We start from the raw sequence: 16,547 nt of genomic DNA on the forward strand, positions 1-16,547 counted from the left end.
GGGCTGATTGAGTAGTCTCTAATAATGCTGAGGTCTTGGCAAGTTCTGTCACAGAACTTGCTGGTATGTGATGCTGCCTTTCCGGCAGCACACAGGACCTTTATAGGGAAGCACTGAAGGGCTGAAGCTCTGAAAAACAGTGTTCATGAAGCAACTTTGTATAAGTTGCCAAACTAATAATGTATGCTAAGCATAAAGCATGGAGAGTTAAAAACACTAATTAGAAGTTTTTAATCTGGTTATTAATTATGAGTGCACCAGAGCTCATATTTTCAGTCTGGAATTGCCTTAAAGCTAGATAAAATACAGCAATACATCTGAGTATATTGGAACATAAGTGTTGAGATACAAAAAACTAATTTAATTATGGATTTAAACAACCTTTTATTTCTGAAAGGCTTAGTGCTTGGACATATCTATAACATCTGCCAGTTTTCTCCCCTATGACAGAATGTGAACTTTTTGAAAGGCAGAGTAGGGCTGATGCTAGGAGTGTGAAAGTGGTAGGGGAATGTGGACTACTAAACACCTTCTGACAGGTTAAGTCACCTCCTTGCTGTGACAGGTTGGCTAAGTTGACAAAAAGCTCCCATTGTCTCTCTCTGCAGTGTATCATTGGTAAAATAAAGTTAATTTTCTCCCTTTCCTTCTGAAGAATATAGGTTTTAAGGTTTTAACTCTCATGCATGTTATATACGTTTTATCCTACTCCCTCTCTTACATATTGTGGGAACCTTCTATAAAAGAGAAACGTGTTTAAATACCCTACTATGAAAATTCCAGGTAATACACTCCACCTGTAAGGGGTACTTTGAAGATCACATGGAATTCTTGAGTGTGGAGATGGAGTCTGAACACATGGTCCTGTTCAATCTAATTTTTGGTCATTATTGTATATTATGCTCTACCCTGCTTCTCAATTTAATACATTTCTTTTCTCACTATGCTGTTCTTATACATTTGAAACATTCTGAGTATTACAAACCAGCTGCTATTAAATAGAGATTACAGCATGGAAAGTTTAGTTACTGATACTGTCCTCTGCAGTAGGGATGGGGTTTATTTCATGTGTGTTCTGATGTCTCGAAAATCTGGTAGGAAGACCTTTGGTCTTTCTCCAGCACAAACCTCACTGGTAGGAAAAGTTTTCCTGAATGCCAAGCCTGGCTTTTTCTTACTTTCAATGAGAGACGACTACTTGTAAAAACATCATGTCTGGTCTTCTAGATTTGTTTTAGTTTTTTAATGGTATGAACATTTCTGTGCCTGCTTTTCACAGTCTGTGAACCTTTAGATTTGAGACTGAGGGGGAGATGGCAAAAGTACCTAGTTTCAGCTCTTCAGAGGTGTCAGTAAAAATAATCTGTGTGAGTTAAGTGTCCCTTCCAGATTCACATCATCATCTCTGTAGGGAATGTTTTCTTGTTTAATTCATAGCAGAACAAGCCTCTGGGACACATTGTCCTTGGCTCTTATTTGCCAAAGTAGTGTTCCCCCTGGCATGGACTTATAGCTTAAGTGAAGGAAATGACACACTGTTTGTATGTGGGAAGCTAGATCTGTCTTTGTGTAGATCTGGCTTTTGATAAGTGTTGGGAGCTCTTCTGTTTCATTGCAGTCTCTTCTCACCACATAAGCTGAGTCCCCTGACTGCCACACACTGTGATTTAAGTGCCTACTTACTAAGCTTTGCATTGTCATAAGATATGTTATTCAGCAACTTCAAGGTTTTGTTTCTCTTGCTCTTCAGAGCTGGGGAAACAATAAACATATTTTCTCTTGCTTCCACTTATTCTAGAATTACAGCTATTTCACTCAAAGCAATTGTGTTTTTTCCCCTCAAGTTTAACTGGCACAGAACTCTCAGGGTTCTGTGGTCAAGACGACCCCGAGATTGTAAAGTCTTTTTCTCCCAGCCCTGTAGCCAAAGAAGTCCAGATGCATCAGTTTTGCTTCTCAAGGTCACTTATTTTCTCTTACCTATATCATTCTTTCCTTGACCTGCTAAGCTCTGTCTAGCAAGTTGTATCGTGGCATTCTGTCTGCCCTCTAGGGCAGTGTTTACATTTTACAGTATGAACTACATGTTCTTTATTTATGAGTAATTCCCAATACCTATCACTTATGTTAGACAGCGTGTCTCTACTCTAAACCAAGAAAAAGTGTCACCATCACAGTGAAAGATGGAGGACAAGAAGAAGGACGAGACATGCCCAAATTCCTCCATCTTGCCTCCTGAACCCCATTCTAAAAAACCCAACAATTCTACATTTTCACCCTTTGTTACATTAACTCAAACTCTTGTGACATCTTGTGACCTTCACACAAAGTTGTCAGTTTTTTCCACGGGCTAAAATTGAAGCTACAGGTGTTTTTGACTTTGTGCCAAGGTCTCTGAGCCCCCTGCCAGGGTCCCAAGACAGCCAGGGCAGCCAGAGGGATGTACTGGGTTCCCACACAGAACAATTTGGCATTACTGTCTGTGACACGTGTGACAGAGGTAGTCAGTCTTTTCCTGAAGGTTAACTGAGACAAAGATTTGCTCTGCCACAATGAGGCAAGTGCTGTGCCTGGAGCCAGCAGAGTAAGGAAAACTTGGGATGCTTGAATTGAGGGAGTGTCATGGGGCAGCTGAAGTAGCATTCTGCCTAAAACACAGTATCATTTGACTGTTAGCTCAACTTAGAGATAATTAACTCCAAAGTAATTTGAATAGTTCATTACAGGCTGCTCAACTGGCTTTCCCGTAGGGGTTTTTAAGTCAGGGATTAATGGGGGGAAATCAGACTGTCAGGCATTTTCTTAAATGGTGAAGCTATGTTGGCAAAAGCAGTAACTGCTGTCATCTTTTCAGATGAGAAGTTCAAGTGAAATATTCCAGTTACATTTGCATGTTAAATGATCATGCACTTGATGAAGCAAGGAGCAAAATTATCTTTTTAGCATCACTTTCTGCCTATACATGAGAATTAATCCTGAGTTTCAATCTGCCTTGAATTGTGTTAGTCATGGCACCCCATGCTGATAGTATGAACCTGTGCAGTGGGTTGATCCTGCACCCACCAAAGCTGCTGTATCGCTCTCCTCCATGGCTGGATAGGGGCGAGAAAATACAATGAAGGATTCCTGAGGTGAGATAAGGACCAAGAGATATCACTCAAAGTACTGTCACAGGCAAAACAGCCTCAAATTAGAGATAATTAATTGAATTGATTACTAACAAAACCAGAGCAAGATAGTGAGAAGTAAATATGACCTTAAAAGCACCTTCTCTCCACCCTTCCCTCCTTCCAAGTTCTACCTCCTCCCATAGGGCTGCAGGTAGTTGGAATGGGGGTAATGGCCAGTTCATCACACATTTTCTCCCACTAGTTAGGGAGAGAAATACTGTCCCTGCTCCATTATGGGGTCCTGGCCATGGGAGATAGTTCTCCATGTATTTCTCCAACATGAGTCCATCCCATGAGCAACAGCCCTCCCTAAACTACTGCAGCGTGGGTCACTCTTCTGCAGGGTGCAGTCCTTCAAGAACAGGGTGCTCCAGCATGTGTCCCTCCACAGGGTCACAAGTCCTACCAGGAAACCTGCTTCAGCAGGGGCTTCTTTCTCCAGGGATCTGCAGATCCTTGTCAGGACCCTGCTCCAGCACAGGCTCCTCTCAGACATTTACCTGCTTGGGCATGGGGCTCCTGACCTTCTCCTTGATACTGACATGAAGAGTATGAGTGTGCTGGCAGGTGCTAAACCGTGGGAGTTAGGATGTGTCACTTCAGCATGATCAAGTATGGTATGGAAGTGGAATTTGTAAAGGGCATTCTGAATGAAGCAACAAATTGGACAAGCTTTGAATACGCAACAGGTTCATATATGATTTTCTAAATGCACAGCCCGGACAAAATTACTTGCTCTCTGTCTTTTAAAATGAGGAATTCTGCGGGGAGACAGTAAAAAATCTGAAAGATGCTATATTTAGAAGCTGTTACTCTGCAGATAGCTTGTGTACAATGACTACATTTGGGAATGAGAAGTGCAGGGTGTAGTGATTGTTAACTGGCAGCCACAAAGTTTGCAACCACCCTCACCCCTTATTGTTCCCTCATCCCAACACTGAGGTGTGGAATGCTTAATAGAATAGTAGGCTTAAATTTACAGGAAAATAACTTCCACTATATTTCTCCTGGTTCTTAGCCTTCATTATCGCTACAATTCCCTTTCAGTAGTTAACAGAAGTTAACTAAACGAAAAGTTTGAGAAGATAGTGTCGCTGATAAAAATTAATCTTTTTTAAGAGAACAGTTCCTAGCTAGAATGAGACAAGTTAGGCAAAAATCCAATCAATTACAGGCACACTTGATATCTCTTGAAGTGTTCCATCTTTTTATTTGCACAAAAATGTGTATTCTTGTAAAACTTCATTCCATGTAGGTGTAGAGGCTGTGTTTTTTATTTGGCATATGCTCTCTGGGATTCACACTAGGTTTGTGCTTTCTGTCATGAGATCTCTACTCTTTGCAGAAACACTTTTTAATATTTCTAGAGCTCATGTTAGTGTGGAAGATACGAGACATTCTGCTCAGTTTGCATTTTCTTTTTTTCAAAGAAATTGCAAGTTTTCATGAACTATGCTGAAAAACAAATCACAACAAATCACCAAAGAACTTCTGATTATTGTTCTTTAAAAATTTGATTTCCTGATTGGAAAATTTAGTTACACACTATTGATGTTGGTCATTCTTACATAAAAAGCTCTTAAGTGTTGTAAGCAAAAACATTCATTGTGGTAACTAAATCTTCTGTTTAAATATAAAACTGTTTTCAAACCACATTGCAAGGTTTAGTCAGGTGGGTTTTTTGAATTCACAAAATGGCTCTGTGTGTTAGTTCATAGCATGTCTTGTAAGGAAAAAATAGCGCATGCTTTGTCTCCCTAATATAAAGACACATATTAAATTGGATTTCAATTTATTTTCTTTCAAAATCAAATGCTTAACTTAAAGCTTTGTTATAAGAGCTCATTGATCTACTGTTTCTTCTTAGCTTGTATGTGAAGTTGTGAACTGGAAGTCTAGAATAACTCTTTCAAAGATTGTACAAAACCAGGGAAACTGCTGAGAGGAGAGGAGTTTCTTGTAGTGAATCACTTCGAAGACTCATATTAATGCTGCATTTCATGTCACAAGGAGGCCTTTGAACCATGCCATGAGTAATGTTTTCAATAATCATGATAATCTGTAGATAGTCTATTAATATTACTGCAATCTGTAGATTGTCTATTTAATACTGCTGCATTTAGCTGAAGAAAGGGCTCCATTTGGAAACACAAAGCACTTCTCATATAATGTTCATAATCCTTCTGTGCAACCATTCAGACTGTTTAGTTTTATGTGCACATCAGAATGTTGAGCATCTCTTTACTGTGAATAATTAAACAGAAACAATGCCCTAGATATTGTTTATCTTAACAGTTGACTTTTGTTTTATTTCTTTGTATGAAGTGGAATATGTTAAACTAAGTATTGAAAATTGCAGAGATGTTTGCAGTATCTTTTCTCTCTTGATATCCACAGCTACATTTATAAGTCAAGGAGATACATGGTGAAAATCACCATGGTTTCACTGAAAAAGATAATTTATAAAAATCTTCAGTTTGATGTGTTGGAGGCCCACTTGGTCAAAGTGGCTTTGATTCTGCTGTGTAGGTTTGTTTCTTTGTTTTTGTTGTTGGTTTGTGATTCCTTACCTTCAAATCTACTCATGGTAGGCAGTGGTATAATAGACACATATTTTATATTCTTTCTTAGAATTTTAAATTGGAATATTTCATATTGCATAAATACACTGAGTCAAAGAAGAAAGTTGTTTTCAGTAAACAAATGACAAAAGAGAGCATCAGTTTTCCAGTGGTAGCACTCCAGCTTTGGCAGTCTTCCCAGTCCAGCTCTCTAGGAAGATGTCACTGTTTTTTGCTTTACTACTTTCATAACTGTTCTCTTCCTGTTTACTTCTGTAAAGAACATAATAATGAGGAGCATGCAATGTATATATGTATTTTTCTATACTATATGCAGAAAAGATGTATAAAAATGTGCAGCATTATAACTTTGGATCAGCAGTAAGACATGTTAATATTGCATTTCAGGAACCAAATATTAACATCACTCCAGGTTTGATTTGAGCCTAGTTTTATTTTTCTTTCCTGGCTTCTGTGACTGTGGCTCTGTGGGGAGGCAAATGCACCTGTGCTGGCCCCTGTGGAGCCCCACTTGCCTTTTCCCAGCCACCACCAGTGTTAATGTGACACTGCAGTAGCCACCTTCAAGGGAGCTTATCTGTAGAAAGCAATGCACTACAATTCACTTGAGAGTTACATGAACAAAAAGTGCTGTCTCACCAGAATACCCTGGATGCCTTGTGAGAGAGCCAGGCGTACACAGCTGGAATGGGTTAAAGGGTGGGTGTTACAGTTTTGTCTCACGTTGGATTAGAGGGAGACTAGACAGATGGTTGCAACCTTGTGTGGTGTTGCCACTTCATGTGTACTGCTCAGAGGTTCCAGGGATGGTTAATTTGTGGAGTGTAACAGTTACAAGACAATGTTTTCAAGGGTTTAGTTTAGTGTGCCTAGAACTGGGAGTACATCAATTGTGTAATCCAAATACCTACTTGTAATACCACAATAAATTAGTAGAACTGGTCCAACTCTTTCTAGTCTAATAACTTCTCTCCAGGTTGCTAGACCTAGCAGAAATGCAACATAAGGCTGGCAAAACTGTTCAGTTTGTTCAGACTATTCTATCTGCTACCTGTCCTGTGAATTTATTTAACTGTTGCCATATCTTCATGATTTGTCTGTAAACAGTGTATGTTGGCACTGTCTTTTGAGTGTATTGAGTCAAGTGGCAGACTTTTGGAAGGATTTCTTTAAAACTAGATTTTCAATTTAATTTTAAAAAGCATGGGGCTCTAGGCTTATGTTTAGATAGAGAAAAAAATCAATATTTTCATTTTTCGTTTTTGTCAAAGAAAGGCATTCTGTCTCTTGGGAACCTCAGTCTGCTAAACCAAGTTAGAGATTGCAGATATTCAGGACTAGCAAATATTTTTTGGTATCTTTAATAATCAGGATGCAAGAGTTAAATGTAAGAATAGAAAAATATGAAAATTTCATCCTTTATTCTGTGCTTCATCTACTTTTCTTCCTTTGCCCATTAATTTTCAGCATCCTTTAAAGGACAGGTAGTACTACTTAAACTTCAAGGTTTATTTTTTTAAACACATGATCCCTAGGGATCTGTTATATGTATCTTATAACTTTTCCTTCTCTCATAGATTGTTTGTTGAGAGTGATCTTTTAATATATGGGATATATTAGTATAAAATTTCTAGGTGGGATCTTGTGCCAGTTTGCAATTATCTTCTAATTCCATATTCACTGAGTTTACATGTTGGATCAGTTCTGTGTGCCTTTTCCTAAATAAACTTTAAGCATTTATTTCAATTATGACATTTAAGTATATCTCTACTTCAAGGTGTCAGTGGCTCACATGAGAAGCAAAAATTGATTAAACAAAAGGAAGAAACAAATTAGAATAACAATTTGAGGTAAAATGAATTAATGTATTCACCTCTAAGCTTCCTTTTCTCTTTGGAAAAAACACTTTGGAAACAGCAGAAAATGTGTGTAAACAAGAGGCCCAAAAAAGGGGGAATTTCTAGAGTGAAAGTAATTTCTCTTGGTTGTTCTAGTAAGAATGAAAAGATTAACTTGCAAGTGGAAATTACTTATGCTTACTTTAGACCTTGGGGTGACCAGGGAAGTGAAAGTGTGTGGTTGTTGATCTGAGCTTTAACTGAGAAATGGAAGATTTTATAGTTAGCCTCAAAAGTGATGTGCTACAGTTACACGTTTGAAGCTTTTTTGCAGTGCAGAGGTAATATTTTTTGTTCTTGTAAATTTATACTAAATCAGTTGTTTAATGTTTGAATGCTGTTATCTGTAAATGCAAATTTGTTTGCACTGGCTTTGTCTGCTTTTTATAAGGATGGGTTTATGTTGAAGGAAGTGAGAAGATGGCTAAACCTGCCCTTTTTATAAAGGCCTTTCTGTTAGAATGTGAGGAGAATGGTTTAAAATATCTTGTAGTGGTCCAGTTCTTGGGTTTATAGCTTGCAATTAAAAAAAAAGTCAGTCTAATACCTATGTCATTACTGTCTGTTGTAGTGTGCATCACAAATCTCAGATGCTATTTTAAATATTTTATTAACTGATCTGTTATCATGTGACAAGATCCATCCTTTTATCATACATGTTCTTATAGTTCAATGCATTGAAGGCTTGCATTCTTACAGGTGACTTTAATTTTGTGAGGTAAATAGTAATTTTAAAATCCCAGTTTTTCTCTTAAGATTTAATGAAGTATCAGTGCAGGATAAACTCTTAGACCCTTAATTTGCAATACCGTGGGGATGGACACTTATGTCCAATTTATGAGTGAAGTTTGGAGCTTACAGTGCTTCTTAACCTCCTAATGGGATAAAATACCAGTATTTATAAAGTATATTTAAATCTTCTTAGTCTTCTAATATATGTTTTAGCAGAGGCAGAACAGGGTCCTACTTAACATTTTGGAGCAGGTCCAAAGGTGAGCCATGAAGATGATTTAGAGGCATGGAACACCTGTCCTGTGAGGAAAAGCTCTGAGTTGGGGTTGTTAAGCCTGGACAAGAGAAGGCTCTGGGGAGATGTTAGAGCACCTTTACAGTACCTGAAGGAGCCCTACAGGAAGGCTGAAGAGGGCCTTCTCATAAGGCCAAGGGGTGATGGCTGTGAAATAAAACAGGGCTGATTTAGATTAGATATCAGAAAGAATTATTTCCTGTGAGGGTGGTGAGACACTGGAAGAGGTTTCCTGCAGAATCAGTGGATGCCCCATCCTGTGGAGTATTCAAGGCCAGGTTGGAGTGGTCTCTCAGCAACCTGGTATAGTGGAAGGTGTCCCTGCCCATGGCAGAGGCTTTGGAATCAGATGATCTTTAAGGTTCCAACCCAAACCATTCTATGATTCCATGTTCATCTAATCTAGACTGTGCAATAATTTGTGTCCTGGCTTAACCAGACACCTCAAATGGAAGTGATAACCAAACAGAAAATTAAGTGATCCTTCTAACAGCTTGTAATGCAAGGTTTTTGCATTTCAGTGCCCATTGGTGGTAGCTAAAGAGGTGATGGGGTAGAAACACTATGGGATTTTTACTTGGGTTTGCAGCATGACTATGTAGAACTGTAACTGCAGGTACTCATTCTGTATGGGGAAATGGGATGAGAGCTTTTCCTTGACCCTAGATTTAAACCATACACCTACAAAAGATTTTGTAGAGAAGATACTGTTCTACTTGCTGTAGAAGTTGAATATGTCTGTGAAGGCACTAAATACCTACACAATATGCTACTGCTCTGCTGTCTTGGAGATTTTTGCTGACTGCACTGCACTCTAGTGGGGTTTTTAGAAAGCCTTGGCTGTGGCCGTGCATCTGAAACAGTGTAAGCTCTGTAATAGTTGTGGTGGTATGGATTATTAACTTGATTGATTTTCCTACTTCAAAGTAATAGTGTGGGAATTTTACATTCAATATGGTTCATCTGTGCTTTAAGAATAAATAATGTTGTGAGCTTGTAATATGATGAGCAGAGCCCTGTATGCAGCAAGTGTCAGTTGCTTTTAAGGCTGGATGTCAGAGAAGAAATACTAGAATCAGTACATGCATATAGGCATGAAACAAATGGAAAAAAAAAAGACAACAAAAAGCAGAGGGAGCAGAAAGGGGTTTGGTGAGTGTGGAAGCTCTTCCATTGTTGCTGTCTGTGTTTTTGGAAGACTGTCAAATTTTGTTATGCTGGTACAGTTTTAAGTCCTGAAAAAGCACAAGACAGCAGCTCATTTCCTTCTTTGCCAGCAGGAGCCTCTACTTTGAGGGTGATAACTGTCTGTTATGAGCAGGAGTTGTATCTGTTAAGTGGAGCCCAAGCATTAAAATACTATGGTTTTACAGCAACACATGATGAAGCTCTAAATGAAGATGCTAAACCATAACATATGCTTCAGCATACGAATTGTGTGTTATTTTCTTTGCTAGAGATGTTTGAACTTTTGCTTTTCTGGATGCTTAATGTTAAAACTATGAAAAGTGGTGTTGGGTTCAGCAGTTGAGGTGCTGAACTTCATTGTGCAATAGGAAGTTTAATCCATAAGGAATAACTGTTCAACAGGACACTAAGCAGAAAACTAGTTTTTGAAATGTGCATAAAACCTGATCTTTTAAATTAATTTTTTAATAAAGCAAAAGCACATACTCTTGAGTTATGTGGGGTTTTCTTTAGACTTCTTTCTGAACATTATCCCTCTGATATGCTTCTAGTGCTTAACCTGTGTAGGCTGAAATATCTGTGTAGTGAGAAAGCACAGTACTAAGTGTATGATCAGCAGTAGAAAAAGAACGCCTACATTTCACGAGTCCTGAAACCTCTCTTCCACTTGATACAGTGGTACAATTACTGTATTTTCTGTGACAAGCAGCAACCCAGGTACTATTATTAAAGACCCCTTTCAGCTTTTTTGTTCTTTTTTGTGAAGTGTTGATCTGCTTTCACAAGAGAGAGTGAAGGATTGTAGCATTCAGAACTGTGCAGTGTTTTTCCATGGGATTTAGACACTGTTGCTCAGGGCAAGTGCCGGTAATCTGGGAGATGTTCCAGTGTTGAGAGGACAAATAGAAAGTAAGTGGCTTAGTGCATGTCAAAGTGCAGGTGAGGAAAACACTTTAAAGAAGATGTTGGTATACAGTGGGCCTGGATTGGTTGTCTTTTATTTTTCTCAACTTGAATATGTAATTATTGAGTCTGTCTGTTTTGCTTGCCTATTGTATTGCCAGTATGTCCTTTGTGTTACTCATGCACCTGCAGCTGGGTTGTGGAAAGAGATAATTTTAAATGTTTTGCCACAGCTTCTAAAATATGTATTCAACAAGCAAAATATATCTGCCTCATGGGTGTTCTGTGTCAGTTTTCAGGGCTTCTAAGTGTTCCCATTGGGTTCCTTCCTTTTCTAGACAGCTTTGTTGATGTTTGATTTGTATTTTATTTTCATAGGGCAGATGATGGATATCTAAAACTTGGATGCTCTCATTGTTGCTCCAGTTTACATTATTTGAGGGATGAATTCTGAAATTAAAGCTTTTTCTTCTTTATCCACTTTGTAATTCTCACCACTGTTGCACTCCCCACTCTCCAGAACATTTCTCAATCTAATTTTTTATTGTATTTCAGGGAATACCTTGGGAAGCAGTTGCAGTCAGAACAACCTCAGACGGCCACAGCACGGAGCTAAACACTTCCATCAGTTCATGCAGTTCATGCTTACAATTACAGTGTGTTTGTCTTGAAATGAATACAAAAGAAATTCTGAAATCACACGCTCTTTGTCTGCTATGGGTGCATAAACATTCCAGCTTTCCTCTAGTGTTGTTGGCTTCCTAAAAATTTGTTTGTTCAACTAGTTCTGCTGATTATGCCTATTAGCTTCTTGTTCTATTCTGAATGTATATGAAGAAATGTGGCTAATATATTCAATTTGTTTTATGTATTTATTCTCATAATAAAGACTATTATTAAAAGATATCCATTCCATAATGGATATTATAATTAGCCTAGAAAAATTGTTCTCTTCTTTTAGTGGGTTAGCAGTGTTGTCACTTTCCAAGAAAAGTAAGTTGTCCCCCTATGTCTCAGACGAATTAATAAAGCTTTGACTTAGGATATTGCACTTTCTATAAAACACTAAGAAAGATTATCAATACTAAAATATATACCAAGTCTCAAAAGAGTGTTAATTGTATATAAAAGCAAATGTACGGGTGGAGTTTTTTGGGGGGGTGGGATAGTTCTCTTGTTAGAAACTACATTAAAAAATCTGGAAATGAGAAGAGGAAAAGAAAATGAGCATTCCTCCATCAGTGAAAACATACCAGCGGTATAACACCAGTGGTTAAGGCTGTAGATCAGAGATCAAGTTGAGGGTGTCTTTATTTTTTTTTTTTTTCAAATGTGCACTACTAACTGCTGAAATTGTAGTTTCATGGAGTTTTTGGTAATTGAAAATACTTGTATATGTTAGGGTTCTGGTTTCATTCCAAAATCCATTGTATTTATTTTATATTAAGCCATATAATTTGGCTATCAATATTTTCTGTGTTTTGTAGCTTCTGACAGTATAAAATATGTAATCAATAAATTTAAGCTGATCTTGGCTTGGCACATGAGAACAGTTTTGTTGCATAGATAGAAGCCTGGCTCCAGGCACTTGCAACACCAAGCAGTTAATATTCTTGTGATTCATTATTAGAATAAAAAAAAAAAAAGTGAACATAATTCTTAATCTTGTCAGTAGTCATTTGAAGTACAAGTCTCTGAGGAAGCTCAGGGTACTTTATCATCAAGTGAAAGCCTAATTGTGAAAACTTTCCTTATCTAGCCTGGATTTTCATAATATATAATTAAAATTTGACCACTGTTGCAATGGAGAGAGAAGAGAGTTAGAGGACTATGGGTTGATGATGTCTTAGTCTGCTTAATTAAAATTAGATTGTGTATCTTAATGACTGTTCCTTACTTTTGCATATAGAAGGCAAAGGCTTTGATATTGCAGTCAGTATCACAATGATACATGCTAAAGCCTGGAAAAAGCTAACCCTCACTCCAACTACAGTCAGTTTATGTGAATAAATCTTAGCACTGCGTATTCCCGCAGTGGTGGGGGATACAGGTGGTGTGGGAAGCAGTTGGGAGAGCAAGGGTGCACCTACACTGCCATTCTTACCTTGAGTCATTTGAATGCTCTTGAAATGAATCTCTGAGTCCTTCCTGCATTTCACACTTCAGTTACCATTGCCTGGTGGTGTCAGCCCATGAATGGGGTTCTTCTCCAACCAAGCTGAGTCTCAGGATGTACAACTTACTTGATGTATGTCACGCTGTGCATCCTGTGTGTCTTGGCTATGTGGCGAATGTTCAGTCTACTGGACCATATAGAATTTTGTTTGAAGCATGGCCTATAGAAATGCATGTGGGGTGAATGCTGAATTAGCACCAAGTGTCTTGCTCTACAAATCAGCTTTTCATGTAACACTTGTCAATGTAAGCAAGGCCTAAGACTGCTATAAAAGATTGGTCCTATGGTTACAGATGTTGAGTCCAAGAACTGTGACGTGGCATTAATGAAAAAGGAATATCTCCCCACCTTCAAAACCAAGTATGTTGTTTCCTTTTCCAAAGGGAACACTAAAGCACTGCTGGGTAAGGAGATCTGGGATTGAATCATAGAAGTAAACATGATGAATACTACCACTGGAAACCTCTTCACTTTCTGGAGGAGCTAGAAATAACCAAGTTATTAATAATGTGAACAAAATTGCTTACAGAGGTTGACCTAAACATCTGACTACTTTTTTCATGTATTATACATATAAATTCTCTTCTCCTGCTTTGCTAGTATTATCTTGTGCATAATTTAATTCTTCATCATGTGGTGTGTTTGTAAGCTGTGTGATACCTGGCATTCTCTGGCATTTAGTTACCACCTTGTGTCCAACAGCTCTCTAATTAAAGCAATGGTTCTGAAGTTTCCCTTATATCCCTGTATGCTATTGATGTCCTGGTGCCTGTGAACCCTAAAAGCCTGCAAGCTCTGAGTTTTCCAGCTGCCAGTGGTAACATTCAGGTGGCTCAAAGGTTGGATCTGAGTGAGTTCCTGCCAATAGTTGTACCTTAAGAAGCCTGAAAACCTGCAGGGGAGGGTGTTACAGAGGACTTTGTTGTGCAGCCAGTTATTTGGACTGAAGTTGCCAGAGCTGAGATGTCTGCAGGAGTCAGACTGCTCATGGTGTCCTACAGGTCCAGGGGAATCTTAGCAGAGCAGGGAGCTGCAGAGCAATTTCTGAGTGTGGGTTCTTCATCTCCCATCCCACTTGTTGGCAGTGAAAGGCCTTCATCTGTAGTCCCAAGAGAGAAAGAAGGACAGAGCTGTTGAGCTTTTAACCTTTGGAATCATGAAAATCAACCAAAAGTTTTTGTTGAATTTTAAGTAATTAATAAAACTTTCTACTTAGTCTGTCTTTTTGTTTCACAAGCCTAGTGCTAGCTTTTGCTACTGAGTTTTTACCATTCACCTGTTTGCATTATTCACTTTACTTGCTCAGCCTCTTTCTCCTGAAATCTGGCATAGTGCAGGCAGGCAGATGCCATGGTGATGTGTTGGGTGCTTCAAGGCTGTGTGATGCCAGAGAAATGTGTGCCAGCAGCTTCCTTTGTTCCCTCTGGTGACATGAAGATTTAGAGATGGCTGGAGATGAACTGCCATGGACCAGATGACTAACTTGCTCCTAAAGCAAGGAAAAGAACTCATCATCCTCCAAATTAAGGTAATCCATTTTCTCTGGGTGAAATTCTCTGTTTTCTTAATTTTTGATTTCACTCTTATATGTCATCCAACAAAATTGAGTTTAATTTTCCTTTAATTTTCCTGGAATTTAATTAAAGTAACAGAACCTTTGAAATCTTTAGATAAACTGACTTTTAAGTTTTGCATTTGAGATTTCTTTTACTTTTATGGTTAAATGATTTTCTTTGAACTTTGGTTTTGGTCTGAAATCTGAGGGGGAAATAAATTTGAGTAAGTTTTCAAGACACAGCAACTGTGAAAAGAATTTAAACCTGTAACAATTCTATGTAGGAGGGATGCATGATGAAGTACTGACACCTAGAACTAAGGCAGGAAAATGCCTTTAATCATGTGCTTACTGAATGTTTATTATTCCCACAAGCTGGTTGAGATCTTAAGGCCTGCAGTCAGGTGAAGAGGAGGTCAGATTTTGGTCTTGGCAAGTGAGAAACTCTGCTGGAAACAAATCAGGGCTGAGCAAGATTTCCCAGGCCCTGGGTGTACCATGCTACCTCACACTTCTTTTCAGTATCTCATCTGAGCTTCAAAAATACCTTTGTGCACCTGTGGGAACAAACAAATGAAGAAGGTCACTAATTTCTAACACTCGGAGCTGCTGGGTCTATACCTTTTCAGGAATATGACACGCTGGTTTTATGCAGTAAGTGACAAGGATTCAGAGGGAAATTAGTTGACACATCTCTATACAAAAGTTTTTGCTTCTCCCTTTGGCAGCTTCTGCAGAATAGTTGGGAGTTGTCTTCTTAGAACCACTTGTTGTCAGAGCTGAGAAAGCTTGTGATGGCCAGGTATGTTATTAATTGTATTTACTTCCTCCTTAGACTCCAAAATGATTATTAAAAAAGTCTGAACTGCTGTTAAGATTTACAAATGGCCAAGGGGATCATTGTTTGTACACCACAGAAAGCAACAAACTGTCTTGGAAATGTTAGGTGCTGTATTTAGGGAGTTACCTCAGAACTCTTTGTGAGAACCCCAGCCTTGCTCTGGGGTCTCATATGGTGGTGAAATTCCTCCTCCAACCCATGCTTCCAAAGAAAAACTCCGCAGGCTTTAGCTGTTCAGTCTCAAGGCAGTTTATTGCTAGTTATCTAACAGATTATGTTCTTGGACTGCAGCTATTTGATCAGTGGCCTGGGTAGAGGCACACACACCCCCTGACATCCTCTCTATCTGCTGTCTTCTTAGTCTCTCCCCGCCCTGGGCTGCTGCTATCTTTTATAAGATATATTACATATAACATGTTTACAATTATTCCCCAATACCTACTACCTACGTTGCCAAGTGTTTTTCTACTCTAAACCAATCTGTGAGTGCCAACATCACCAAGAACATGGAGGTAAGGAAGAAGAAGGAGGAAGAACAGGATCAGCCCACTTTCCTCCATCTTAGAACTTCTGACCCCCATGTACAAAGTGAAAACCCCCCTGTACATGTGCTAAAACCCCCCTGTACAATACTAAAAAAATTTCCCCTCTACTTTGTAATTACTTTTACTATACTATCTAACCTTTTGTGATTGCTTGTTCCACCTCCAAAGTTGGCAATTCATTCCATGGCTCAAACTCAAAATGACAGCTGTTTTTCAGCTGTCTGCCAGGGTCTAGAATGCTTCTGACCAAGGCCTGGAACCTCTAAAAATGTCTGAGAGACATTTTGAGTTCCCACAACTCTTTACCTTGTGGTGTGCACATTTCATTGGCACAACTGGTTCTGAGATGCATGAGACATTGCTGAATGTAAGTTGTGCTAAAAACTGCCAGTATCCTTTGTTTAAGAATATTTTTCATGGCCTGCCCCTTGGCCTAACTGCTGCTTTTAATCTAAATTACTGTATAGTAAGGAGAGTAATCAATAATAATAAAAAAGGAATAATAACTGATTGTTTTGCAGTGTTTTCTTTATCTTTCTTGGTTATGTCCAAGATAATTTCTGTACTATGGGAAAGTAATTTTAATTTGAGGCAAAACTGGAAAAAGAAAAAAAAATAATCCCTCTTCATATAAAAGTAGACAGAAAGGCTATATATATATA

At 38.5% G+C, this 16,547-nt stretch overlaps 1 protein-coding gene across 1 annotated transcript in view; it reads left to right on the forward strand.

Moving 5' to 3' along the window:
- ATP6V1H (ATPase H+ transporting V1 subunit H) overlaps positions 1-11,469 on the forward strand; it is a 47,680-nt gene extending 36,211 nt beyond the window's left edge. Inside the window, exon 14 of the mRNA XM_021555697.3 lies at positions 11,324-11,469. Coding sequence (XP_021411372.1) covers positions 11,324-11,384 — 61 coding nt within the window. The 3' untranslated portion in view covers positions 11,385-11,469. The remainder of the gene's footprint in view (positions 1-11,323) is intronic.
- Positions 11,470-16,547: the final 5,078 nt, after the last annotated feature.

Source organism: Lonchura striata, chromosome 1 (assembly GCF_046129695.1).
Source record: "Lonchura striata isolate bLonStr1 chromosome 1, bLonStr1.mat, whole genome shotgun sequence".
Taxonomy (NCBI): domain Eukaryota; kingdom Metazoa; phylum Chordata; class Aves; order Passeriformes; family Estrildidae; genus Lonchura; species Lonchura striata.